General features: G+C 37.5%; 2 protein-coding genes across 2 annotated transcripts in view; one reads left to right on the forward strand and one right to left on the reverse strand.

Moving 5' to 3' along the window:
- KCNIP1 (potassium voltage-gated channel interacting protein 1) overlaps positions 1-27,462 on the reverse strand; it is a 241,181-nt gene extending 213,719 nt beyond the window's left edge. The window contains exon 1 of the mRNA XM_066197359.1: positions 27,215-27,462. Coding sequence (XP_066053456.1) covers positions 27,215-27,302 — 88 coding nt within the window. The 5' untranslated portion in view covers positions 27,303-27,462. The remainder of the gene's footprint in view (positions 1-27,214) is intronic.
- KCNMB1 (potassium calcium-activated channel subfamily M regulatory beta subunit 1) lies at positions 2,105-12,618 on the forward strand. Its single transcript, XM_066197362.1, has 4 exons — positions 2,105-2,269; positions 7,909-8,074; positions 9,534-9,729; positions 11,286-12,618. Exons 2-4 carry the CDS (start codon positions 7,938-7,940, stop codon positions 11,553-11,555), a joined length of 603 nt encoding a protein of 200 aa, XP_066053459.1. The 5' UTR covers positions 2,105-2,269; positions 7,909-7,937; the 3' UTR covers positions 11,556-12,618.
- Positions 27,463-27,886: the final 424 nt, after the last annotated feature.

Here is a 27,886-nt window from a genome sequence, read left to right on the forward strand (position 1 = left end):
CTAACACCTGAACTGCTCTTTACCTTAGAGTCAAAAAAGAGTTCAGAGTTTTCAGATTCACATAACTTCTGTTTGATAAAGACATTATTTATATAATCTGACTCAGATTTCCAGCAAGAACCCCCTCTTACACAGGACAACCTAATGTGGAACAGGTCACCTGCTAGCACTGAATAAGTTTAATTCATGTGACATCACAAGAACAAGCTCTTCAGTAGGATGTGGGGTCAAACCTGACTCCCTTGAAGTTTCAGCATCCCAGCAAAGTCAGATGGATTCTTTGGAAGGGTTTTAAGCACTCTCTGGATGAGCACATGCGTGCAAAGGCTGGCCATGTGGAGCAGAAGGGACTGGAATAAAGCACTCTGCAATACAGATGGTGCCCAAAGGACAAAAGTGAGTACTCACTGCAGAGCAGTACAGCAAGTAAACACCAGAAGCTCTTGTTCCCTGCCATTGCTGAAATGTTTACAGTCTCCTCATACTTTTATTTACAAAGCGAAAACTACAATCCTTGTGTGCTTATGTTTACACAATGTCTCTTTAAGAACCACATACCTTCTCACATGATTTTTTTTTTCAATTATCACTCTACAGGCAAAATAAATCCCCAGAAATATATCTTAATCCCCTTTAGTCTGTCAGATAGCTACTTGCAGTTCTGGAGGCAGGTAATTTTAAGTGCAGATACTTCACTAATTTACAGATATGGCAAGATTTTCCAAATTGAAACACTGCTCCTTTTTGAAAGAACTATAAGAAATTATTGCTCAAATGAAATCTATTTTGGTCATTGGGATTAAGGCATACAGGGAGAGGAGACAGAAGACAAACCTTCAATTTGAAGATTAATAAATTTCATTCAGCACAGCTTACCTTGTATTCTACTTTGAATCCTGAATCACAGAACCCAAAAATCACTTACAATGAATTCCTCATTAAAAGCCTGACTATACTTGAGCCAGCAGAGACTGCCTCTTTGAAATATCCAGTCTTGATTACTAATCATCAAAAATGGTAAAAACTCCACTCAACCAGATCCTATTTTATCCAGAAATAACTTTTGTTCGTAAGGCTCTTTTTTCCAAATTTCAAATGTCATTTTTAAAATTTCTCTACATCACTTCAAGTATTATAAAATTACTATGATCATAAATCTTTTCCATCTAGATGATAGTAGCAGACTTCCTCTTACTTAGCTGTAAATGTCTACCAGAGAGTTTTCTAAATTCAAGTTAGCTTTATGTGTTCTCTTCTGCATCTGGAATAATACAAAAGGCTCCTGCTGAAGAAGATTCATCAGTTATCTTTAGACAGCATGAACATTCTGAGCTTGTCAACTTCGTATCTTTTACCAAAAGCAAGTTTAGAAGAACAGCTGAAACTGAAAAAGCTAATTTTGAGATACCTAAAGCGGGGAGGGAGGGGAAAATATCTTACCCTTGTGTACAGTTCTCTTCAAATGATTCTACTGGATTAACTCATTTAAGTTCCTTTAGACTCCCAGTAATAGAGTTTCCCTCTCTCAGAAAAACCAAACCAACAAACACACAAACAAATAAAACCACAACAAAACCAAACCAGACAAAAACAGGAAAAAGAAAAAGTTAGTTCTTTTCTAAAGCTCTGTGCTAGGAGTTATCTGTTTATATGTCCCAGAAACAGGCTTAGCTTTTTGGCTAGAGGAACATGTTAGACACTAACGCACCTATGGCATGATGGATGTTCTTATCTATAAGGCTCTGATGTAAAGAATCAGAATTTTACCACCTGTTGCATCCAGACTCACTGAAAACAGTGGCAATAAAGCATTCCCACACAGCTGGTAAAGGCTCAGGTTATTAAGAATCAATACCACAGATCATCAATACAGTTCAATTCCTTAAATCTTACCCAAAAGATCTGTCAGATTTCTAAACTAAAAGAGTTGTACAAACAGAGTAGGACTATAGCGTAACACTAATCGACCAGAACTTAAAGGGGCTCTAGGGAATGAGAAAGCTCAGTCTTAGTATTGTGGCTTCCTGGTTTCCAGCAATTAATTTCCAAGGGGACAGTGCTCTTTCATACCTTACCATTTATGGTTATAAGAGACTTTGTAATAGGCGAACTAAGTTAGGAGTTTAGCCACAGCAAAGCAAACCCAGAGAAGCACAGGAAAGGAAAAAACATAATAAAAATCCCTTTTAGCTCTGAGCTCCACTACTATCCCAAGTCTGTCATGTAACAGACTTTTTTCATCAGAGAAGAGAGCATTTCATCAAAAACTGTGAGTATATTTCTAAACAACTGTTTTTCCTTTGGAGCATGTGATAGCTTTGTGTTTTTAAAAGTACAGTGTTTTGGGAAGCAAAAGGCTTTCTGTATCTTCAGCACTATGGAGGACAGCATGGATAGCTTCTGTAGCATGCAGACAGTTCTCTCTTTTGTAACTGGATGCAATCTGATCATTCTTCACAACTGTTAGCAAAGGTAACAATAGTATTTTCACTAATTAAGAGCCTGTAGCTCATATAAGACCATAATTCTTGTTCATTTTAATGGTAAATGCTTGGCATTGGGTGTTCAGCATTACTCTAGAGGTTGTGCTTACCTATGCCTAAATTAGGAACCAGGCACATGAACTCTTGAGACTTCCCAAAAATCTGCTCTTGAACCGTTTCCTTCTGTGCAGCCCTCTACAGCACAAAATCAAAGGAAAGTACTCCACAAAGATTTCAGAACAGCTGAACAGAGCAAGTAACTTCCCCCCCCCCCATTTTTTCTTTTTTTAAGAAGCACCATGTTTAAAAGCTAACAGAATTAGTCTTTAAAAACTGCATATGTTTTTAGACAATTAAAAAAACTAACTTCTTTAATTCACTCTAGTGGCATATCCAGTAAACAGTCCAGTAATAAAGCAAAATGATACAGCATATTTCATAAAATAAACAGTTGTATCATGTTACACAGTCAAAATACTGCTGTTTTGGGTTTCCAAGACAACTACATGAGAAATTTTTCACTGCAGTTTTCCATCAAGGCTCAGCCTCACCTCATTCTGTAACATACAGTATTTGTGGTCCCAGACACACAGAAAGCTTATTAAGTAATGAAAAAAACTGATGTTCCCCAGCCACAGCACTCCCCCAGTACCAGCAAGAAATGCCTGTAACTGCTAGATGATGAAATGGAGGGTGGGGAAAGCAAAAGAAAGTGCTAAAAAAATGCAGTTTTGACTACAGTCTGTGGTAAGTGGTGGGGCAGCAGATGAGAAAATGATGAGCATATGATTGTAGCAGAAAGGAAGAATCTAAGCAGTACTGAAGTACCCATGGAAACACAGATAAGCAAGTGTGAATGATCCAACTAACTCTACCTAGAAACAGTCCTAAGTGTGTAAATATGAGGTCTGTTCCAGTAACATAGGTAGTACAGAGCTCATATTTATAAATCTAAGTTTTGCCCACTGATTCTCACAAAAAGCATTTGGCATATAAGCTGTCACCAAGTACTGCACTCCTCTTACAAATCCAGGAAAACTGGAAATTTTTATTTTGTCTGTTCAAGGTGTTTTGAGAATAAAACAAGGCAGCTTAAGTTGGCATTTGACAGGAGAAAATGAATGGCTGTTTTGCATGTAGAAGCAGTAGAGGCCAAGGAGTACAAGCCTGTTTAAAAAGTCCTCATCACTTTAGAGATGTGGATGACTTGCATCACTCTTCTTGGTATGATGCTGTATTAGAGCATAATGTTCATCTGAAAGCAATACATAAATGTTCACTGGAGGTTCACCATATAGTGGGATAAATCAACTCAAAAAAAAACCAAACCAAAAAACCCACAACACTACCTTACTGCTAATATTTATTCCCAACTTAAATTCAAGAGAGTGATTTAGCAGCCTTTCTTCTGCAAGTGAGATAAAATCATCAGTGCTACTCATACCTTACCCAAATTAAGAGCAGTCTGGAATAGCTTGAGAGAGAGGTCCCATCTAAAATCACAGGGGTCACACCTTTGGAAACTCCTCAAAAGATGGAGGAGGTAGGAGGAGGTAGAGACTTCCCACCAAGTATCAAATATCTCTCTAATTAAAACAGGGGACTATTTGAAACCTGAGCGGATGGCATCCCTAAGATTATCACTAGCAGCTATGAATGCAATTATTATACATCGAAATTGCACAGCTAATGTACTGTATAATTAAACTAGATTGAAGAAGATTAGGCAGAGGAAACATTATCAAAACATTTGCATTTTATACATTCCGGATAAGTATGGAACCGCATTTTGTACTGCATAAAATCTGCAGTACAAAAATACATTTACATTTTCTCTTGAAAGCTGGACTAAACCTTGCTTTTTGCACTTCAACATCTTCCAATTCAATTTTACTCAGACTTCCTGGGCCAGTGAAGTCTTCTGTGGTGCTTAATTTTAAAAGATTTAACAGTTTTGTCAGAGGAAACACCAAATCACCTATTTCAACACTCCTTCTAATATACATAGACAGAGAAAGGAGACAGAAGATTCTTTTAATCTGAAAAAAATTATCCTTTAAAACAATGAAGAAATTCCAAGTAAATACGGTTTTCTATATGTCTGCAACTTTGCTTTGTCTGAGAGCCAGAAAATTAAGGATTTTCTGCAGTAGCACATAGTATTGTTTCTGTATGAAAGAAAATAATAAAACACATGGGTTTCCTTTGCAGTACAGTGTTTCCTCTTAAATTCTTTTGCACATGCATGAAATACTGTTACAGATTTTTCTGGTTTTCTACATTTGAAAGCAGAAAAAAATGCACCAGAAAATGTGTATTTCAGTTTTAGGGAACACATTTAGAGTTAATTTGCTACAGCAACACAACAAACATGTAAGCCCCCTTGCTTTACATTGCCTGAAGACCTAGCTGGTTATTTTTTATGCCTAAAGAAGCACTCAGGGTGATATTTTTAGATGAACCTTTCTTGTTAACATTCTCTCCGTTATTTACATGTTATATTCCCCTTGGGGTAGAAGAGTTATCTGAACTGAGGGAGCAAAGGCAAACAGCATCACTTAGTAGCCCTTGTGGAGAGCCAGGGTCAGGCAGTCTTTCTGGTGTCAGAATGGGGAACAGCACTGCATTTAATCTCTGGGCCCCTTGAGAAAAATTTCCAATTTACACATACAATACAAGTTCCTTTTGTGTCTTAAAAAGATGGTCTGCAAGTTTTAGATTATTAGGAGGATGAGTTTAGTGGTATTTCCACTGCATGTGTGGCTGGCATTCAAGCAGACTTTTGGGGCAATTAGATTTCTTATTAATTCTTTGATTATTAGTCCCACAGTTCTTGTTTTCCATGTAAGGGGGTTGATTAACCCACCGTTTCTCAGTGTAAATGGGACAGCTTCATAAATATTATGGTTCATCACAATTCAATATGTTAATAGCTCTAGGACACTTGAAGTTTTCCATAAATCACAGTGGCAGTACCACTCTTTCATTTTTTCAATTTCTCACAGAAAATTGAAGATTAATCATTGTTACTGTGTGTAAGAATTTCTTCCTAACAATAGAGGTTTTCACTCATCTATCATTATTTCCCCACTGTGCTAAGAGGACCTGCTACTCCAGTACCCTTTGGTCTCAGGACCTGTGCTCCAGGGCTGATAACGTTTCTTTATTCCACTTTCCCCTCCGACCAAGCTGCACAATAGGTAAAGGAGAGCCAGCTTAATAACAATTGATATTAAGCTACTTTGTTGTACAGTTTTCCAATGTTCTAATGGTTTGGAATTCTTTAGGTTTTTAAAGTGTTATTTCCCACTTTCCAAACAAAAAGAAATGATGGCAGGTTCCAAGGAACAGTCACTGACACTTAGTGTGCAAGTTTCCGTGCTGCACACGCCTCTTCACATAGTTACAGACGAGTATGCAGGCGCAGCGCGAGCATGCTGGCTGCATTTGATACCACGTGTTCTACCTATAGCCCCACTTACCAAGCAAAACACAGTACAGCCTTACTTAAGGGTATTAACTCACATTCTGTATTAAACTCAAATGGCAGTAAACAGGGAAGGTTCATCTATGGCAATTTTCAAATTGAGATGCTTCTTACAATACCAGTGAATTATACATGATCATCAGAAAAACAATTCCTCTCAAAATGCTGTATGCAATATTCACAGTGGATGTGGATGTTTTATTTAAACTGGACTAAAATATGAAAGTGGACAAAATTCAATATTCTAAAAATAACTCGTTTAGTTTCTAGGGACACCTAAAAATAGCCTTCCACTTTGATGATATAACATACTACCAACTTCAAAATATATACTTAAAATCTGCAACTAACCACAAGTTCTGCTAAATGACCAAAGCTGGTTTACTGTCCACAGACATCTGTATTTTTATTGCAAATAGAACTAACATTCAGATGTTATAGCAGTATAAAAACAGCAGGATGTTAATTTTCAAATACCTTTTCCCTTTGATCATTGAACGTTTAAAGTGAGGCACTTTAACCAGTGAAAACCAGAAGTAGCAGGAAGGGAAAGAACCTTCAGAAGATACTTCCATTTGTTTCTTTCATAGCTTTGAGGGCTATCTCATCTTTCACCAAATTCAGCATGGTCCCCTACTTGCAGTCACACCACAGCTCTGCCAGCCTGTCACAGTTGGGGACCATCTGCTCACAGATAACCTGAAGAGCCTATTTGCCAACTTTGGTTTGTGCTTGTCCTACACCATAAATAAATTTAGGTCGGAACACAGGTGGATTTAGGCAGGAACCATGCTATCCTGAAGGCCAGCCAGTAAGGATAAACACTAAAAAGTTGCACGCATCTGAAACTAAAATCCTGAAAATGCACTGCCTAAAGCTGTGCAGCACGGCCTTGTGCAGAACAGAAAGGAAAACTGATTTGGCCAGAATGTAACATTTCCTTTTCCTCCTTCTGCTCTGCTTTCCTCTCTTATCCCCAAAAAGCCCACACAAATCTTGCCAGTCTTGTCATTTCCATAAAAACAGCTTTTGCAAAATGTTTTCATGAAAAAACAAAACCCCACAAACCTGAAATCACAGCTGTCAGTGGAGCAGATACTGGTGATGGGCTGAACATGCAGGGATAGTTCTGGACTATTTCTATAGAAACCTATATGTCACTCATAATGATTTAATGGCATCTGGACTCATGGCAATAATTTTCAGATTCTCTTCAACAAAACATCATTTCTGGTGGATCATTTTAAATGCTCTTTGTTTAGGGAGTGGAGGGGTTAATGCCAGTCAGTTCTGAGCTCACATTCAGACAGATCTGCCCAAGAGTTAGCTCCCCAGAGTTACACCAACACTTCCCAGACAGAAGGAGTGTTAGACCAGTTACACCAACACTCCACTCCTTGGAGCACCTCTGAATGGACAAGGCCAAGCAAACATGCAGAAGTCAGAAGTCTCAAATGCTGAATTTTTAATTATTTCAGATCTTCTGAAATAAGATAACACCATTTCAAACTACTCCAGAAGAAAAAGCATAAATCTATTCTGGTAAGGTTTTCCCTTCACACAGCCTTTACCAATATACAGCAAAACAACCCTAACTACACAGAAGCAGCTATATAAAAAATACTGAATTTAGGCTGAGGACAATTGGATTGTTAATAGAATTCTCCCCAGAAGTTATCAGATTTTCCTACCTAACCTCCTGGCTTACACACAGACATGCGCACTTCTTAAGGTAAATTTAAATTTATGGTAAATTTAAAAAGTGAAAAAGGAGTTGAACGATAACAAAAAACACAGCAAATTGAATTGGGTTTTTTTCAGTTCTAGTTTTTGCAGAAATGGGCTGTTCCTTCAACGATTATATTGTATTTCAGAAACTTGTTACATAACTACAATAACTCATGGTTTTTTTTTTCTCTTTTATTTTACACCAAAAAGAGGTTGTTCACGTTTCACAACTCCAAATCATGCTGGGAAAGAAGTTGGTGACTGCACAAAAGCGAGGGGAGACGAGAGCCCTCTGCCTGGGACTGGGAATGGTTGCATGCTCCATGATGATGTACTTTTTTATTGGGATCACCATTGTGCCATTTTACACTAATAGGTAACAAGAGCCATTTGTTTATGAAACAAAGCTTTCTTTTTCCTGTTACCATTATATACAATAATTAAAACAGTGATAAGATATATGTAAGTACATTGTACAACAAACAAAGTGCTCTCAAACAGCTCATAAGGATTTATGACAGAAGAGAAAAAAGTGCACCAAGAATTCATCGGGCACAAGTGAGCACAAAAAAAGAGAAAATTATTCTCCTCAGAGCTCAACAAAATGGACTAAATCAAAACATTTACTGTAGAATCAAAAAGCCAGTGGTTATCAAGGCTTGGCAATGAAAAGGCAAGTCTTGCATAAATAAAAACAGTTCAAAAAAGCTCCTTAATGGGCAGGAGAGTGTTGTGTTTCACAAAACTTGAGCAACACAAGTCATGGTATACTTTTTCACTCAAAAATCTGTATCTTACATCCAAATTAACCATCATAAAAAACGAGCGCCTTCAACAACCCAGTGTGCCACACCAAATATTACAGAACATAATGAATGCTGAAGGGCTTACTAATGCCCACTCTTTTAGTTAATTTTCCAAGCTTTGCATACACATGCAAAATCAATTTTCAAAATATCAGAGTAACAAGACAGAGAGTGCAGCTCACTTGTTCATATATTCAGGATTATGACAGAGAAAGCAAGGACATCCACCTCGTTGTTCTTGCCTAGGGCACCTTTAATCTCAAAACTATTTGAAAACCATTCCCTTTAAAACAGAGTAATTCTCATATTTATTTTCTTTCCTCCAGGTTACATTACAAAAGATTCATACATGTATCAAGAGTCGTTTCATAAGAACTGGAGTGAGACTGTTTCTTGACTTTCTTTGCCACCAAAATGTACTTCTGTGAGCAAAATTTAATGTGTTATCAATAATAGAAAAGTAACTCTTGAAAAAACCAGATAAACAACAAAAAAATTTAACTTTTTCCAGGCAAAATCCTGATATTTATTTATGCAAGAGGCTCATGCAATAAAGAAAAATAGAAATGGGGAAAAACATGGGTGCTGATCTGAGTTCTGAGGCTTTTTGAATGAAATCAGTCAAAATATTTCTGAGACATGAAGTGTACTGCATTCCAGATATTTACTACCAAACTTTAAAATCCATAGCAATTTTTCTTTTTTGAATAACATAAAGCCAGTTACAGATAGGGAGGTCAGAATCTAACTGAAAACCACAGAATGCATAAAAAAACCAGCATTAAAAAAAACAGAAAAAAAACCCCAAACCAACAAAAATGCTTTCCCAAACTTATTTGCTATGGCAGCCCTTCTCCATAATCACAGATTCAGGGTGGGCACAGCAGGATGGAGCAGCTTTCATCACAGCAGGATGGAGCAGCTATGAACTCCAGCCAAGCCACTACACACAGATGTATTTTCACATGCAACTCGTAACAGATGCTTTCAATGAGCTTCAAAGGAATACTTTCTGTTTTGTTTTTGTAGTGTTTGGACAACAGAAACTGTGTGCAAGGTACTCAAAGCCAACATCAAGGACAAAGTTTTCTGCCCAAAAAGTGAAGGCTCAGAGGATGAGGAATTCTTTCCTTATCCCTGTCTACAGGTGTGGGTTAATCTGACAGCCTCAGGACAGGAGGTTATGCTCTACCAGACTGAAGATACACTGGAAAAAAATCCTAAGGTACTTGCAACACAGATTGCATACTCATTCTCTGCTACTGTTTTGTGATGGCTTTGGCTAGGACTCCAACACTATCTAACACCTTTGAGGAGAGGGGCTGGTAGTTTTTAAACTGAGCAGCACAATAACGGCAGGAGTTACTCATCTTTTGCATGTTAATATCTGGGCTTAGACCAAGGCAATTTCAAAACATTCCAGAAATTACACACTTTTGGATTTTATTTCATTAAATATTAAGTTAACAATTTTTAAGGAATTACACCAACACAAATATACTACATTTATGAACATTTTAAAATATGTACATCTCCCAGATGATGACCCATTGAAACAAGTAGTTTATAAGCTGTGGCTTGCTCAGTTCCTTGTTGAATTAGCACATGAGAGACATCAAGTTTAAAACTATCCAAAGTAAGAACACAAATCCCAGTTTTACTTGTTTTTAGGTGTATATTATGAAGCAGGGAATAAAGGAGAAAATGACAACATGATACACATTTTAGACAGAAAGAAGAAACAAATCAGTGAAAATTCAGATTGTGGATGCCCAAGACTGAAGTACTTTCTATAACAAACTAGAACAATCTAGAACAAACACACTCAGATTACAAGTGCAAAGTGTTTGTATGGATTCGAGCTTCCCACAGTGCAAACTTAATAGCATAGAACACTTCAGCTGAAGAGATTTTTTCTGACTAACGCCTATCTTTATAATGACTGTCTCAGGGAAAGCTATATGCAGTGAAGGAGGAAAGAGAAATTACCGACCACAGATGGAAACAAGAGTCTTGTTCACTGCAAAGGGAGGCAACTTCTTGATGTCCTACCTACTTGCATTAATGCAAGTAAATTTTTCAGGTCAGGAACCATCCCTGCTTTTGCCTTGGTCAGGTTCCAGTTTAGTACATTCAAGCATTATTATAAACAGAAAATACGTTATAATTATAAACAGAAAAAACTTTCAAAAAAAAAAAAAAGGTTTATCAACAACAATAACAACAAAATTCAAAGCATATTTCCACTTAAAACTAAATAACTCTGCATTATTACTACAGGTCAAAATAGCTCTGTTTTACAAGGACAAGTAGGAAGCCTACAACAGCCATGCTTGTTGTATTTTTCTACTATTTACAACCAGACGTGTGCAGTGAAACAACTTCATTCTCACAAACACTGACAAGTCAGTGTGAATTTCTGCTCAACGAACACTTGCCTGTTGTGGCAGTGCCTAGAAGCTCTGTTAGGAGCTGGAGCTTGGCATTGCAATAATGAAGTGACAGTGTCAAAGACTGCATGGCGTTTTTGAGCATGTATGTTATTGGTTTCCAACAACATATCTCCAATCTGTAAATCTGCAGACTGGGAGCATAAACATGCTGATGGAAACAGGGAAGTATGACATGGCAAATTGACATAATGAAACCAAGACATTCTTCAGGGATGCTAAACAACAGAAGATTTTGTCAGTACTAGCATTATTTTTTCACTCACTTTGACTTAACTAAAAACTTATTGGAGTATTTGTTATAATGAATCACCTTGATTTCTTATTTCAGTGCTCATACGTCCCAGACAAGTTGGAGAACTCTAAAGAAGTTAAAGCACGAATAGAAACAATTGCAAGCAATTTCAAAAAATACCAGACTTTCCCGTGTTACTATGACCCTGGAGGAACACAGACCAACGTCATTTTAAGCAGACTTTATCCCTCAAAAGGCCTCCTGTTTGCTTTCCTCTGGCCTACACTCATGTTTACTGGTGGATGTCTGATTATTGTTCTGGTAAAAATTAGTCAGTATGTTTCTGTTCTTTCTGCTTGGCAGTAAAAATACATATCTAGCATAGATTGTTGCAATTGTTGGAAGCTACTAAGATGCATTTGTTCTGCCTGTCTTATTGGCATTTTGTGACTCTTAATATATCAGGTGTCAATTCAAGGGCATTCCAAAAAATTGAATAGCAACCACTACAGATGGCAATCCACTACACAAACACAAAATATACAGCTGATTCCCAGGAATGCCTGAAAATACCTCATAAACACACAGACTTAGTCACTCTGTATTGTTTCCTTGGGCTTTAGGAGGTACAGCTGCTTTACAAAGCTACAATTCACATTTACTACTAAACTCTTCTTCCACCTTTACAGTGCTAATTTTCTGTCTGGTTGAGATCAGTTGGTGCCAGATCCATATACATCATCACTGACAGATACACCCTTTATACTCTTATACATTATTACAGTATGTACTCATGGCATACTCGTCTGCTGAGAAAAGCAGCTTTGTTATGATGCAAAAAAGATATCTTTTTTATCGTGGATCTCTTTGCTTTTGAGAAAGGTAAGGGAGAAAGCCCCTCAAAATAAAAATACACATACACAGACTTTATGAAATTTGCACTCTAATCATCTGACACCAATTGTATATAAAGAAATACATGCATAAAGTAGAGGGTATGGTAAAGAGGCCTGTACGAAAAATATGTTTTTCTATTCAACTCAGATCTTAGCCTTGCATTATTTGAGACAAGTGTGCCACTCAAGGAAGGCTACCTGGCTGCCATTTGCATAGATTATAAAACTGATACAAAAAGGAAGTTATGATACAAAGAATGTAGTGTCCTGGTTATGGCCAAGATAGGGTTAATTTCTGCAGTAGCCAGGACGGGGCATGGCCAGGACCCAGAGGTTATTCTGTAGCACCTCACTTCATCTTTCGGGAAAGGGCTGTAGCCAACTAGGGTAGCACTGCAGAGGGAATGGTCAGGTATTGTCAGGGCTGAGAATTCGGGTGCAAATCATTTCCTGTACATTTTTTTATTAGTATTGTTGCTGTTACTGCTCGTTGTATTTTCACTGCTGTTTCCAGTAAATTGTTCTTATCTCAACCCATGATCTTTACTTTTTGTGCCTCCAGTTCTCCTCTCCAGATCATCAAAGTGGGGAAGAGGAGAGGAGAGCAAACAATCAACTCATGGTTTGGAGTGTTTCTGTAGGGACACTAAACTGAGGAACACCATACTTAAACCACAACAAGTAAAATACATCTGTGTTATCTTAATAAATACAAGCCAAAGTAACCACAGAAGTTTACATGCCTAGCACCAAGACACTTCACAAAAGAGATACATTTGTTTCCAGAGCCAAGACTTCCAGGGATGCTCTGATGCTTGTAGAGAGACTTTCTCTGTTCTCTGAAAAGAACTGTTTCTCTCAGCCAAATTTTAAATTGCCATTGGACACAGGTGGAACGTGAGATAGTTTCTGCATACTGTATTTGTCTATCATCTGGGACAAAACTGGTACAAGCTTTTTCACCACACACTTGGTGAACCACTAGGAGCTATCATTCACAGGGAAGTTTCAGAGATTCGATACAAATTTAAATTAATTACATTACAGTTTAATTATTCTCACAATGTCACATAATTCTGTATTGTTTATTGTAAGAAAGGCTGAAATATTAACCCAGTACATGAATTCTCCAACATTACTAACAAAACAATGTCAGAGTTTGCTTTTCACTATGATCAGCAAATGAAAGGAAGTGGCTGCTAAAATTTAGAAAAAAAGCTAACCCCCAAAAATTAATATAGGACAACTATGTCCACAAGGAGGAAAGTGCATCCTCACACAATACTTTTGCGAAATGCATCAGAAGTTGTTTGTATTTACAACTCAAGCCTTTCTCATTCCAGGAAAGTAAAAGTTCAGCTGACACAGGTACAGATGGTTTGGGTTACCAAATGGGATGGGAAGGGGAAGAGGTAATTCATAAAAAGCTGAGGCAGAAGTGTGAGAACAGCTTAAAAAGTAACCTAACAGGTAGGATAGTTGTTGAAGCTAATGTGCTGTACTGGTAGCAAAGGAGGTGAACAAACTAGCTGTGGAATAGGCTCTTTGAAAACTTTACTCCAAATTTCATTTTCTAAGCAGTTTTAAAAAGGGTCTCCACATTGCAAAGTAGAACTTACTCATGACTACTTAACTCTCAGTCCAGCAAATTGGCAACCCACCACTTTGCCCCCCTTCCAGCTCAGCAGATATCAGTGAAGGCTGGATCTTGCTGGCAGACCCTGTGGCTCCACTCACTCAGCAGTCAGGGAATTTGGTTTAAAGAGCAGAAATTCGTGATCTTGCTGAGCTCATAACTCAGCATGAAACAAGAATTCTGGGAGTAACTGCTCTCAAATCTGCCCTTGGCTTCCCAAGACTACCCCCTAAAGCCACATCCTCCTCACCTCCCTAATCATAGTTATCCCTCTTAGCAGATGAAAACTTATTCAGAGTTACAAGCTGTGTCTCCAGACTTACCTCCTCCAAAAACAAAGCAAGTGAATTGTTACATAAAAATGGTTGTTTTCTTCCAACTCATACCCATTGCAAGCACCTGAAGAAAAACCTTACACAAATTCTTTCCTCTAGCAAAGTAAAATTTCCTATTTGGACAAGAAATATTCCAAGTAAAAACAGCTGTGCAGAGGGAAAATCACACACAAATTGGGAAACTTCATTTTTCTGGATTCTTGCCAAACACAGCTTCTTCTTTTACCCAAGAGAAGTGGGGTGTTAATGTGAAAAGCCAAATATTCTATTGCAGAAAACAAAATGTATAGACACCACAGAAGACTGTTCTTGATTTTAAGTAATGCTTCGTTCATGTGTACAGAGCTGGTTATTTTCTCCATTTTGAGATGTTAAAGTCAGATATTCTTTTTCCTTCACACTTTCACTTAACATCAAAACTAAGTGTTTTTCCAGTGCATGAGGCTGATTAATTACTCTTTCGAGTCTCTGCAAAGAGTTTTCTATTATTTTTTATCTACAAAAGTTGTAATTCACTAGACTGAAGCTTTAATAATAAACTATGCTTCTTACAGCAGCACACAAGAAGCAATATAGCCTTTGAAGGTTTCTGTTTGGTTGGGGGTTTTTTAATATTATTAGATTATGCCCTAAAGTCTACAAGAAATCTGATTAAAAATGCTATTTTTCTAAGATCCAGAAAAACACTTCCCATGAGAATTGCTTCCATACAAGTAGTGGCCATTACAGTTACATAACTCACTTTCTCAAGGCAGAGTAGATGATTAAAGTATATATTAATTATTAAGGTCCTGCCAGCAGAAAGAAAGCAGCAGCACAAGCAGCGGGATATTAAATTCATTCTTGAAATATGTTTGACTATACATAATTTTCACCAGCATTGATGCTGAGACCACACAAATAGTGCTTGAGATGACTGGAAGTTGTAAGGAACACAGGAAGAATGTGATTAGATTTTTATACCCTGATGAATACAGGTTGTACAGGCCCTTTATTTATCTCTATGAATAATAGTGTTTTCCTGAAACTATTAAAAGTCCCATTATTCAAGTGCTGTGCACTCTCATGAGTAGTTTTTCTTCTTGATGCCAAATAAGACTTGGTCATGGTGATTCTGTTGGAAAATGAACAAAAGTTACAGGACTCTTATTGAGGCAAGTAGCATTCCTCCTAGGCCAAAAAACCCCCCAAACTGTACCACCAAGGAAACAATTGCAAAAGTTTGTAAAGAGAAGCTGTTTTTCTGGTTTAGCAAGATTCAGATTTCATCAGCTTGCAATAAGATGATGTTTCTCCAAATTTGATGGGGCAGCAACAATGGTAGCTAAAGAGGAATCTACATTGACTTGCTGAGAACTTGATGATCTTGAAGGTACTTCTAACCCAAACTGCTCTATGATTCTACTTCTTACCTAATTCCAGGCAGATTTTCAGAAAGTCTCAGCATGCTAAATAGGTTAATATGCAAGTAAGGATTCTTGCGGTATACTTTAGGGCAGATTAGCTGGCCTCAGAACAAGAAAACATTGCCCAAGTAACTGTAATGTTCCTGGCAGTTTCTACTCCCTGATGTTTTAACATGCTGCACTCGGTAGCCTTTGCAAGGATACACTGCCAGTATCTGTCAAGTAAAGGCTCAGCACAAGCTTAAGAACCAATTTATTATGTGAGGTGTCTTTACTCCTCCCAAAATGGCCACCCAAGGGTCATCTCTGCATTTTTTTGAAGGAATACAGTTCTTTTAGGAATCCCCTACTGTCTGTGCTTTATGCACAGGACTTCTATTCTTTGGTCTTAGTGTAGCCGAGTGTATTAGAAGATTTGGTCTGTCACTGGAGGAGATGAAAAAAGTGAAGTGAAATTTTGGCTCAGATGTGAGCTGCTTATGTAAGCTGCTCAGTGCTGTGGCTCAGCCTGCAGCATTCCAAGCACCAGCTCAGGAAAAGACATCCATTTTAAAACACAGTGAGGAGAAATAATGCTGTCAACTGTGCTGTTACTGCTGACTTCAGCACAAGTCTCGAGTATTTAACTGACTCATAGCTGAGTTCCTAACTCAGTTGCAGCTTCAGGCCAAGGCTGTTGAGTGACACCTCATTTTGAGCATAGGTTGAGGCGGTATTAAATGCAGTTGATCAAATCCCAGTCTTTGGCACATCTACCTCCAGGAAGTCACATGATAAACTGGTTTCAGAAAAGCACTAAAGTGTTTGGTCTTTTTAATAGATAAAGCATCAGTTGCTTTTCCAGGGCATTTAAATATGCACTAGGATATTTAAATATAAATCATATCTAACTAAAACTAGAGAAAAATTACAAATAGAAGGAAAATTACACTGAATGGGTGAGGCAAAGTAGAGAATATTATTAAAGGCAATGGAATCCATAAACTGCAGGGATAATAGCACACTATTAGTCTAATAAGTGAGACATTATAGAAGAGGAGAAAAAACCAGATGCTTCACCAGTAGATATTAATGCAAATAGACTCTTAATAAAGGATGTTAGCAACATGCTTGAATTACAGAGTGTTGAAAAAGCCAAACTGTATTATACATGCCCCAGAATGATGATTATCAAGTTTGCTTAAAGATATTAGAAAATCCTAAATACTTCAGAGAGTAGTGAATAGCTAAAATGCATTTTTATGTCAGAAAACATAAAACATCTGCATGACAAAACTGTTTTATTGGTGGGCTTTTTTCCCCAAGCATTCTCTCACAACACTGTGCCCAAGAGCTGCTTTCCAAAGCATCAAAGTATTTTCCCTGGACTAAAAAGCACATGAACACTACAGAGGTCCTGGAAATCTTCAAGAGAAATGTAAGAACCATAGCCTTTACCACAAAGGTAGGTCATTTAACACCCTCACCTATGTACTCCAATCTCATAAATGTGCTCTTTCATGAATGAAAAAAGTACTGCAGATATCTGTCAGAAAGAAGGAGTCTGAAATGCAAATAAGAGCTAAAACAGCCTTTAAAAAGAAAACAAAACCCAGGAAATAAACAAAAAAAAAAAAATAAACCCCAAATCCTACTCTTGGTATTTGTAGGTGAGCAGCTTGAGAATGGACAGTTTAGGAGAGTTTAAAGAAAGTTGTGTATTTATGATGGTCATTGTTTTGTGGCTTTTTCAAGGAAAAGGGCAAGGTCAGTCATAAACTATGTATCTTTTGTCACATAATAGACATCTGAATAGGCCACAGAACCATCCTATGATTCTATTTCCAGTCACAGGCCGTGTAGTAATTCAGTAGGCCACCAAGATGGCTGGCACAGCCACAACCTGCCCCTTGAGCAAGCTACAGCTGGTGGCAGGCAACAGGCTGGGTATGCTGCACAGACAAAGACTCCAGATCCAGTTTGCCCTATGAAAACATATGTTTGTCAGCATAGGGCATCTAATAAATGAAGCTCTCATATTCTCAGCCACCTAAAAAGGAAAAAAAAAAACAATAATGAAGAGCTCCTCTAGTCTCATATCTTCTTCAAATATTTGAATGAACGGAACATTACAAGAAGTCTGATGCCCAGATGTTTCTTCACTGCAAAGCAGGATTTTTTTAATAGTCATGAATAAAAACCTGCAGTAGCTCTTTTTGGAAAAAGATTAGCAACACGCATGTTCCATTATTTTATGTTATGAAAGTTAATACTCTTTATGTCCATGGTTGCACAGAATTAATCTACATGGAAATGCAGCAAATCACCCAGTGAAATTTAAAGTCTCTCAGATGGTGTTGAGAGGAAGTATTTTATGCAGCTATAAAATATCAAGACTTTACAAGAAGGCAGTATAAAAAAAAATTAAATTTATAGACTCGGTGAAAATACTTCATGACCTCAAATCACAGCACTATACAGCAATATACTTAAGCCTATTAAGATTAGAAAAAAGTTTCCAATTATAGAAGTTAATTAAAAAGAAGAACCAACAACTAATGTGTAATTCTGGTTTTCCCCATCCTTTCACTCAACCAAGTTCCATATCAAAACCAGACACTGACACCTGATTGCAGCAGTCAAAGATATGAGATCAGAAATTAAGAATTTGCTTGATTGTGAAAAATGAAGGTACGAATTCTAAAAATTAATGTAGGCTTTTTTTCAGCATTCAAGAATGCAGTGACTAAAAGACACAAAATTAATTCCATGAGACCATTACCATGTGTGTCACCGTAGCTGAGAGAAACAATTCTATACAGAAGACCAATAACATTTATGAATTGTCTATGTCTGCTTTTTCTTTTCTAGTAGCTGGAGACACAAACCAGACTGGTGCCATCTAGGCAGTTATGACAGCACAAGGGCACTTTCCAAGTTCTACCCGGGGAGACATATCATTATACTTTCAAGAGGCAAATTTGCCAGAGTAGGAGGTCAAAACAAGACCAATAGGTTTATTTTGATGGAAACAACACAGTTTAGGGGGAAAAAACTACAATGTGACGAAAACAAAACAAAAAAACACAACAACATGAAACAAGAAAACAAAACACTCCCAACAATCCAAGCAAACACAAGAAACCCCCAAAAATCTAAACCACCACAAATCAAAACCACAAGACACCTCACCAGGTGCTCCACACAACCCCTGACAAGTTGGGGACAAGCAAAGGTTAGGAAAAGGATAGAAAAATGTCAGAGTAAAATTATCACTAGTAAACTAATCAGATATAAGCACTTTTGATAGTTGTTAGAGCTCAGATATCACCAAGAGATGGAAAAACAACCTCTAACCTTCCTAATTGAACAGTACTAATTTTTGTATGATACTGAATATTAACATTTATTCTATAAAGTTATACAGCTCCATAGAGCTGTCATGATCCTAATTCCAATTTCAGTCAATTTACCTCAGCTACTGTAAAAAAACCCTGACTTTCCCAGCTACAAACACCTAACCAGAGCAATACAACATCAGATTAAGCTAATAGATCTAGGTAGCATAACTAAACACATTTTGCAATGGTCTTTTTACAGCTGTTTCAATTACATTATTTCAATTATTTCCTTACTTGATTCTAAAATGTCAGATACCTTAATTTCAAAACAAACCTAATAAAGCAGTGTTACATTTTCTGTTTTCAATATTCCTACCCTGAAATTTCTGCTAATGAAAGCACAAGTGGCATTATTTTGTTTGGTTTGTTGTGGGTTTTTTTCACATCTGAATATTGACAAAACCAAACTCACTAGCTGGGGAGGGGTATAATGTTATTTAGGTGGGCAGAGAATGGTGTAAAGGAAGTAATTTCAAAGTTGGCTCATCTCTCTAATATTTGGGTGTTTTCTCCTAATTTATTCCATTAACTATCTGTCAGGGAATTTAGGTTGGTTTGCCTAGAAATTTGATTTTTCCCCACACCATTTTACAGATACAGTAAGCTTATCTGCTCTTTCCCTATGACAATTGTGTGAAGCAACAGGTCACATAAACTGGTTTTTGAAGACTAAAGGAAGAATTGGCCTTGAGCCACTTAGAACTCATGGGCCGTGGCTGTTGTCTTTACTTCCTGTGTATTTTCATTATCTTTTATTGTCATCTCTTAAATCCCCTCACCAATTGAAACAGGTCATGTTGCATCTGGTCCTTTCTGCTCTTACCCTAACATGTTTCCACTATTTCATCTGTATCGGTCTCATAGAGTACGTATCTTACCATAAAAGGAGGATCACTCCCACAAAAAGTAGCCAGCTTTCTTAATATTATCTTCCCAGGAAATTACATATCAGCTTCTCAATCCTGCCTAAGTCTCTTCTGCAAAGGCCATTATTCTCATCCTATTACTGCTCTCCTTTCTTTCACATAAGACAGTGAGCCTTATCACCTACAAATACCTTCACCTAACAGCCAGCCTCTCTCAGTCCCTCCTAAAATCATGCAGTTGTGGAAGAGATGATAAAAATTAGTTTATTGGTAAATTCTTTAACTTTACATGCATTTAGTATTATCTCTTGTAGTGTAATATGAAGTTCACTGCCTGACTGATATAATAATGAAGAGCATTTTGTTACCCTCAATACGTTTATGATCAGTAAAAATATGGACATTTGAGGAAGACAAACAAGAGAAAATTGAAGAAACATCAAAATAAAGCACATCTTTCAAAGGGATTAAAGGGATTTGCATATACTGCATTCTGGTAAAACAAAATTTAAAAGCTAAGTAACAAAACTTGATATTTAGCAATTTCTTCTGTTTCATAATGAAAAATAATAACAGCTTCTTGAACTGATGGTGCAGGACTACACTGCTTACTGGTCCAAGAGTCTCAAGATCCAGCAAATATGCAACTAAAACTGAAAGTTGTGACCACTGTACCTGTATCTGTAATATTAAATGGAGTATTTAGTGTTTGATGACTGCCAGTAGCAATCCTTCACTGTAGTAACATATTTACAAAGATAACAATCCCCACACATGCACCTCCCCAGCCTCTCTGCACATCTTCTTATGAAACTGCAAATAATATGAAAACAGATCATTGGCAGAAGTTACAAGTGGGCTGTATGACACATTTTGTTTCAGTAATATTAATTTGGTCTCCAGTTCCATTAAAACTGTGGATGTGGAATGCTGAGTTTTCGTCGGATATTAAAGAGCATAGTCCCTATTTCAGTACTTCTTGTTAATCATGAAAATAATGGGGTTTTTGTCTTTCCTGTTTATATGCAGCTTTGGCAGAAACAAACATGAATCTCACCTTCCCTAGACAGGTGGGCCCAGAGCTATCTTATTTTCTTATTTCTACTCCAATTCACCTCTTTTGCAGAATTTGATTTTGCACTAATTTCTTGTTCTCTGTATTTTCTCACTTCAGTGACTTCCCTACTGCACAATTCATTTCAGAAATACATTCAGGCGGTAAGCTGCAAGGGAAAATATCTACAGTGCCATTCAACTGTATGCAAAAAGAACAGGTGAACAAAATGTATATGCAAAAGAAAACTACAATGACAGAAATTTGCATTTCACATGACTACTCTTTGGGAAACCAATAGAAATTTACAGTTAAACAGTTATATATTACACCAAATCTACTTCAGTTTTGCCTCTCTGATCTTTTATTCTTCATTAAGAAAAGACAAGGAAATAACAGTCAACGAATCTGACTGGTAGAAGGTATTAGTCAGTTCAAACTGAACTTTGAAAAACCCTATTGCATTGAAATAATGGAAGAAAGAATAGCTTACATTTTTATACATTTTAACCACATTTTAGTACTTTAACAAGACCTACCTCGCTTCAATTCACTTTTGGAATAGCAGGAGCAAGTCATCAGTGAAACTCTCCACTAAAAACTTACTTTTAGGAAGAGGAGTTAGCCATGTACATCAGAAAAAATGGCACACAGCTTCCTGACATGTGGCTAGCATTATTTCACCTTGTATCTTGCATTGCTTCCCTTGCTCTCCTTCAAAAGACAAAATCAGCAACTATGGTACTCTTCTATGTATGAGGCTAATCAACCAATAAAAATGCACTTTTCACTGAAGCAAACCTTAATGCCTGTCATTGAGCATCATTTCTATTTCCACATAATATTAATATGTTAAACTTCCATTGCTAATCTTTTTTTGCATTACCAGAGTGCCATTTGTAACAAGATATTTCTGTAATTTTAGTGTAATACATCCTCTGATAGGCATTTATAGAAAAAAAATTATTGAAACAAAGAAAATACTATGCAATACCATAAAGTATTGGCAAAGAGCCAATATGCAACATAAAACCCCCTACATTCCAACTTTATTATTCTAAACCAACTCTTGATGTGAATTATGTCTAGGAAGAAAAGTTATGATAAACCTCATCACCCAAAATACAAGCCACAATTTTCTGTTTTTACACCCCGTAAAACTTTCAGATATACTGCATCCTACTGGTCCTCTGCTCAAGAAGTTAGAGCTACTCTGAACAAGCTACTGCTTTAACATTCTGTAACTTTTATTTCTTAAACACTATCAGACAACTATTGCTTGATCATATGGTGCTCTTGAGAATCAAGAGCTCCTGGCCTCAGAGGCAACTACCAAATCCTGAGAGAGCAGTCCATAAGAACATGAACTATCAGACCCACCTGAATCAGCCCCAGTTTGGAAACAGCTTCCTTTGTTTTCTAAGTAACATTATGTACCTATCTTTCAGGGCTATGCCATTGCAAATAATTAGGTTTCTAATAAATTTCTAGGAGCCACATGCAGCTGAATGCTTGCACAGACATTAGTTGAAAGGCAGAGGTTTGTAGAGAGTTTTAAAAGGAGGACCAGAGCATTATCACTTCCTCTCACTCTCAGTTCTTAAAATTCATCTAGTTCTTGATTACAAAAGTGCAAAGCATGTACAAATATTGAGATTCTTAAGTAGTACAGGTTTTGCAGAAGAGATAGTTTTATTTGCAGTTCATTTTTCATAGGCATACAAATGTGTAACATGCCAAACAGAAGTGTACTTTGCTTAGTGGCTCATATGCTGATCATTATGGAGAAAATGTAACTAGATAAGCTGACATTTTTAAAGAGCAAAACAAAAATTACAGTCACACCATGCAAAAAATCCCCATCATGCAATAAAACTGAAGAGTTTCACGGGGTGAAGTTAGGATCAGGCACTGAATGGTGAAGCTTCAGTAGTTCCAGACTCTTCTCTAAGTGAACAGTTATTCTGCCCCTCAAAGCAGCAGCCCCCCTCTTGCGTTATATGAAGAAAAACTCTCACCTTTCAGGGTCATTTGGTAAACACTGACAAGTTTTAACTCCACTCTATAAAAGCACATTATTATGGGTTCTGTAACCACTTTCCTTATTAAAGAACATTTAAGACACTCAGAAAAGTGTAATAAAGAGAATTGATGTATCAGTTCCTTCTGAATTAGAGCTTCCCTCAACTTGAAGGCAGTAGCCCTAATTCAAAGAGTGAAGAGGGGCTGTGCTGCCACGGGAGGATCAGAATATCTTTTCATATGTCACACAGGTGCAGGAACCCTGGCATGACTTCAACAATTGTAATGAACCTCCCTGAGTCTTTAGGGCATCTAGCAACATTTATCCTACCCTTGCATTTTCAGAGGCTAAAGTCGTGAGGACAAACCTAATGCAGTGCTAGTATGCTCCAAAGGCACAAGATTAACTTCCTGTTAAGAGGAGACAGACCCTGAGTATGACTAAGAGGGACCATGTGCTTTCCTGACCATCTCACATAACATCTCGGAAGACTAGCTGTGATTTAAGTTCATGAAGCATAAAAACAGACCACACAGCTATAAAACACTCAGAATACTTTCTTTCATGCTGGAAGAGGGTGGGGAAGAGCAAAAAGTTTGAAGACTTTATCACTGCAGTGGAACAGATAATTAGGCAATTAAAACTATGAAAAGTAGACAAATTACCAGTTCCAGATTAATTGTACTGTGGAACAGAACTGGAAGAAGCAAAAAATCAGAAATTAGTGCCTTCAGCAAGCATCTTCCGAACACAACTAAAAGAGTGGAAATTCTGGAACAAAGGTGAAAGAAACTTACCTGGTTTTGCAGAGGAATATTTTGAAGGAGCTGATCCCTAAAATAATCTTGTTTTTCTTGTGTTAATAATTAGAACACATTAATAGAAATCCAAGAGGTCTCTTTCCAGCTTCATTTTTGGTAACCCAGCAAGGCCTTTCCCTCCTAGGTTATTAATTGTATTAATAATACCTTCACATACACAGGCTTCTTGTTTAAGCATTCTGCTCAACAGGAAACCCTCCACAACTCATTCTTGCCATCCCTACTTGCTTCCAGGACATGGAGAATGTACCACCATTTCACACACCGGAGTAATGTGAAAGAACACCTCAACTTCCCACGAAATCTTCACAAAGGCAGCTTTGATGAAGGTTCTCTGCTCTCCCACTGTCCATCACATATGGTAACATTTACAGAAGCCTCTACTACGATCTTCTCTGGAGGTACTGAACACCCATCCCATCCAAGGAGAATAAGACAGTTATCCTGCTCATGTCAGCTGTAATGAGGCATGTCTCTCCAGGCATGCTTTCTTCAATGTATACATCTCACAATGCAAAGTTCTTGGTGGAGGAGGCCTTCTCTTGCCTCCTCCAGCTGCAAAAACCTCTGCTCTGGTACTAAGACTTTCCAAATAAGAAGATACTAAGAGGGAAGCTGGCAAAATTTGCTAGTCCGTCTTGCAGAAGTACCAGCTATGAAATTATTGGCTTACAGCCTCATATATTTGCTGCAGATATAAATCAGGACATACCAACCAGACTGGAGGCTGCACAGTGTTGTCAGGTATGCCTCTTTTCTCACTGCCCACTGCAGGGAGAGGCCACAGTCTCCCCACACCTTGCTGAAAAAGAAAGGACTTCATAGCTGCAATCAACTTCATTTTACTATTGTAAATAACCATTGCTATTATTGAAACAAGCAGAAGCCATATAGCGCAGCTAAGGATTACATGCCAGTTGAACTGTGGAGTATCTCCAATTGCAATAACCCTGCAGAATGGCTGAAGCACAAGAAGAGAGTGAAACTTGTGCCTAGTAAGGGATTTTCCTTGTGAAAGTATTTAGAGTAAAAGTAAAATCTCACATTAAACAGTATAAAATAAATGAGGCAGGAGTGGGAAGAAAAACAGAGGTGATACTACTTGAAAATGCAAAAGCATGTATATGCTGTATGTTTAAAAACCCAATAATAGTAATATACAACAAGTTTCTATTTCTTGGCTTTACATGTAGAAGTCTTACTAAAAGAAATACTAAACAGTAAGCTCTGGGATGAACATACAAACAAGCATTGACACTATTTTTTAAATTCAACAATCCTGAGAAATATTTTTTCTAATCACTTTCTTTCTAGTTATGATTTTAATAGGCAACAATATGGAAACAATTATTCTAATTATAGCAGGTCTTTGAAGTCTGTGCAACAAACTAATTCATGTGGTTTATTCCTTCCTGAATCAGGTTCTCTCAGTTCAAAACACAAACTGAATGGGGAAAAAAGAATGTTTATCAGAGTTTTACATTCTTTGAAGCCTAGGAAGACACTCTTATCTCATCCAAACAGCTTGAAGTGAGACACTGGCATGGGAAAGAGATGGGTGAAAGTGTACAACACCATTGCATTGGCTGCAATGACTATGATAGTGCAATGCTGGTACATTTCAGAAGGCAGCAGGGAGCAGGGGAAACACATCCTGGACATTTAATACTTTAATTTCTAGCTCTTCAAACAGTGCTATTCTGTTTTCAAACTCAAATTTTCATCTATCCTATTGCCAAAGCAAAGGCAAAAGTGGCAGTCTCATTTTATTATTGTATTTATCATGTCAAGAAACACAGGGGCTGCTTGAAAGTACCGCATTAGATGAACTGCTCTAGATGTACGTGTGGGGAAATGTAACCAGAAGACAAGTTTTCTCTCGCCTTCAGAGGAGCTCAAACAGATGGCACAAAACTTACCAGCAATTTCATGTGACTATAATAGCATACACCCTATACACCATAATCTCATGAAAATAAGCACAAATAAAGTACACCAAATTTACCATACTGATATGCTGTAGAAAACAAGATCTTGCAGACATCACCACTATCTTTTCTTCTCAGCATGACAAGTAATTTTTTTTTCTCATTTGTTTTTAATAGGAAGAGAGGCATCTTGGCATTAGTCATGGATTATAACCAAAATCTGTCAGCACTTTTGTATGACAGACTTTTACAATTCTTTATTCTTCCCTCTGCTGATGTTTGGCAGGATATGGATGATACGGAGGAAAGTGGAAGAAGATTAATTAAGTACACACAGATGTAATTTTAAACCAACCTTGATTTCAAAAGCAACCAACCTGTCCATTATTCTTAATGTGAAACAGACATTTTTCTGGTGCAGATTTCTTTTGCAAGTCAGTAATATGATATGAGAAAGCTGTCTAAGAACTACATTTCTTTTCTACAGAGACAGATTGAATAAATTTTCCCAGTTTCTGCAAAAGTAAACTGCTCTTAACAGTTCTTGGCACTTTTACATTTGCTTTTTTAAAAGTCACCTTTTAAAATTCTTAGGATTCTTAGTTTATTCTAAGAAACCACTTAAACATTGAAATTCATACTAGAGCATATGCATATGCTCCAGACAGCCAACACAGCCATACCCCTCCAAGAATTCTAAACTTATATGGAAAATAAGTGTTTCTTTTTTTGCTCTTTGACTATGACCACATTAAAAAGAGCTTGACTTTGTATTTAAAAAAATTTCAGCCTTATACAAATATCTCTGCTGATAATTTAGTTCAAACCCTATTATCAATTCCCAAAACCACCCCTGCCTTCAACCAGACACGCAAAACTTCGAGAAGTCTGACCTCCATCTAAGAACTAACCACATTTCAACAGGTGAGCAGCATTCAGGTACAGTCTTATTTGCAGTTGGTAGGAGTTTCCACAGAGATCACCGATACTCACATAATTAGCTGCCAGAGGTGTGCTGAGAAGTGTGATGAGAGCAATGCCCAACAAAAATAACCTAACTTACCTGGGGGCACCAACAGAGGAACTACTAGACTACAAAGAAGAAGAGAGCTTTATTTTGTTTGTTGTTTGATTTCAATAAAGAGGACAGCATAAATAAGCTTGGTACTTTCATTTTCACATGGGAAAGCAAGAAGTGTGTAAATGACAAGTGAAAGCCTAGATAAGCATAAGGTATTTTAACCATATGCAGCAACCGATGACCTACATTTCTGAAGCAAGGTACACACATGCTTCAAATTAGCAGAGACAGTAAAGCATAAAATGACACAGAGAAATATCTGTTACTGACAGTTATGAAGACTTTAAATTTTTTAAGTCGCAAATCAATTGTTTTCACAAATACATCTCTGAACACATTGAAATAACTCACTACAGTTGCTGGCCAGGGCAGATTGATAAACACAGGTTACAAACTACACAAGGTAAAAACAATTACATAAGGCTTTCCAGCACAACTCCAATCTTCACTGCACACAGCAACTTCTTTCAGAGCAGCCAATTCCCAGAATACCTCTGAAGAAAGAAATATTAAGCCCTATCAGAAACCTCCCTCAAGCCTACAAAACTCACCCCATAAACAGAACAGAGGAACAGTATGAACTGAAATGTTTCCCTTACCTTTGCTGAGAGTGCCTGTGATGAGTTTAAAAATAGTCTGGGCAAATTTGACAATCCCATGCTTGCATCTCTTTGAACAGCCACTCATGGTTCAGACAGATAGAAAGACTCCTCTCTCTTACAAACTTCAGGTGTAACGATAAAATTTACAAGCGAGTCTTTTACAAAGTTGATATGACTGGTTATGCAGTGCGCAGAACTCTGCTCTCATGCACCAAGCCCTAGGCTCTGCACTGACGTTTGCTACTCTGAAGCTACCAGGGAGGACTACAGTGGAGTAATGCACATCTCTTTTTAGTTAAAGGTACAGCTCTCCCTGTCATCCTCTCGGCCGGGACTGCACACACCTGCTGCGATTCCCTGATAGAAGCTGCTAAGCACAGCAACACCTCAGCCAAACAGGCGAGGAGGGAGGGTTTGCCTCTGCACGCTGTGCGGGCTGCCACGCTGGGCACAGGGAATGCAGCAAGAGACGGCTGGAGTCACCGGCTACTGCAAATAAAAGAAACTGCTTCATAAAGAGCCTTTTCTTGGTGCCCTTTTCCAGAGGATTTCAATAAAATGGTCCTTTGCTCTCGTCAGGCCGAAAAAAACAGAAAATAACAATTATTTTTATTTATTTTACCAACTCTGTAGTCACACAGTCACATGTAGAAGGCTGCATAGCATTCC

The sequence above is a fragment of the Chamaea fasciata genome, unplaced genomic scaffold, assembly GCF_029207755.1.
Source record: "Chamaea fasciata isolate MVZ Bird 193981 ecotype frontalis unplaced genomic scaffold, bChaFas1.0.hap1 SCAF_15, whole genome shotgun sequence".
Taxonomy (NCBI): Eukaryota; Metazoa; Chordata; class Aves; order Passeriformes; family Sylviidae; genus Chamaea; species Chamaea fasciata.

Bases quoted from the DNA above. Each gene is read 5' to 3' on its own strand.
- KCNMB1 (XM_066197362.1), top strand. From the start codon at position 7,938: ATGCTGGGAAAGAAGTTGGTGACTGCACAAAAGCGAGGGGAGACGAGA. The intron at 8,075-9,533 runs GTAACAAGAGCC...TTGTTTTTGTAG, and splicing joins GTGCCATTTTACACTAATAG to TGTTTGGACAACAGAAACTG. The intron at 9,730-11,285 runs GTACTTGCAACA...TTCTTATTTCAG, and splicing joins CACTGGAAAAAAATCCTAAG to TGCTCATACGTCCCAGACAA.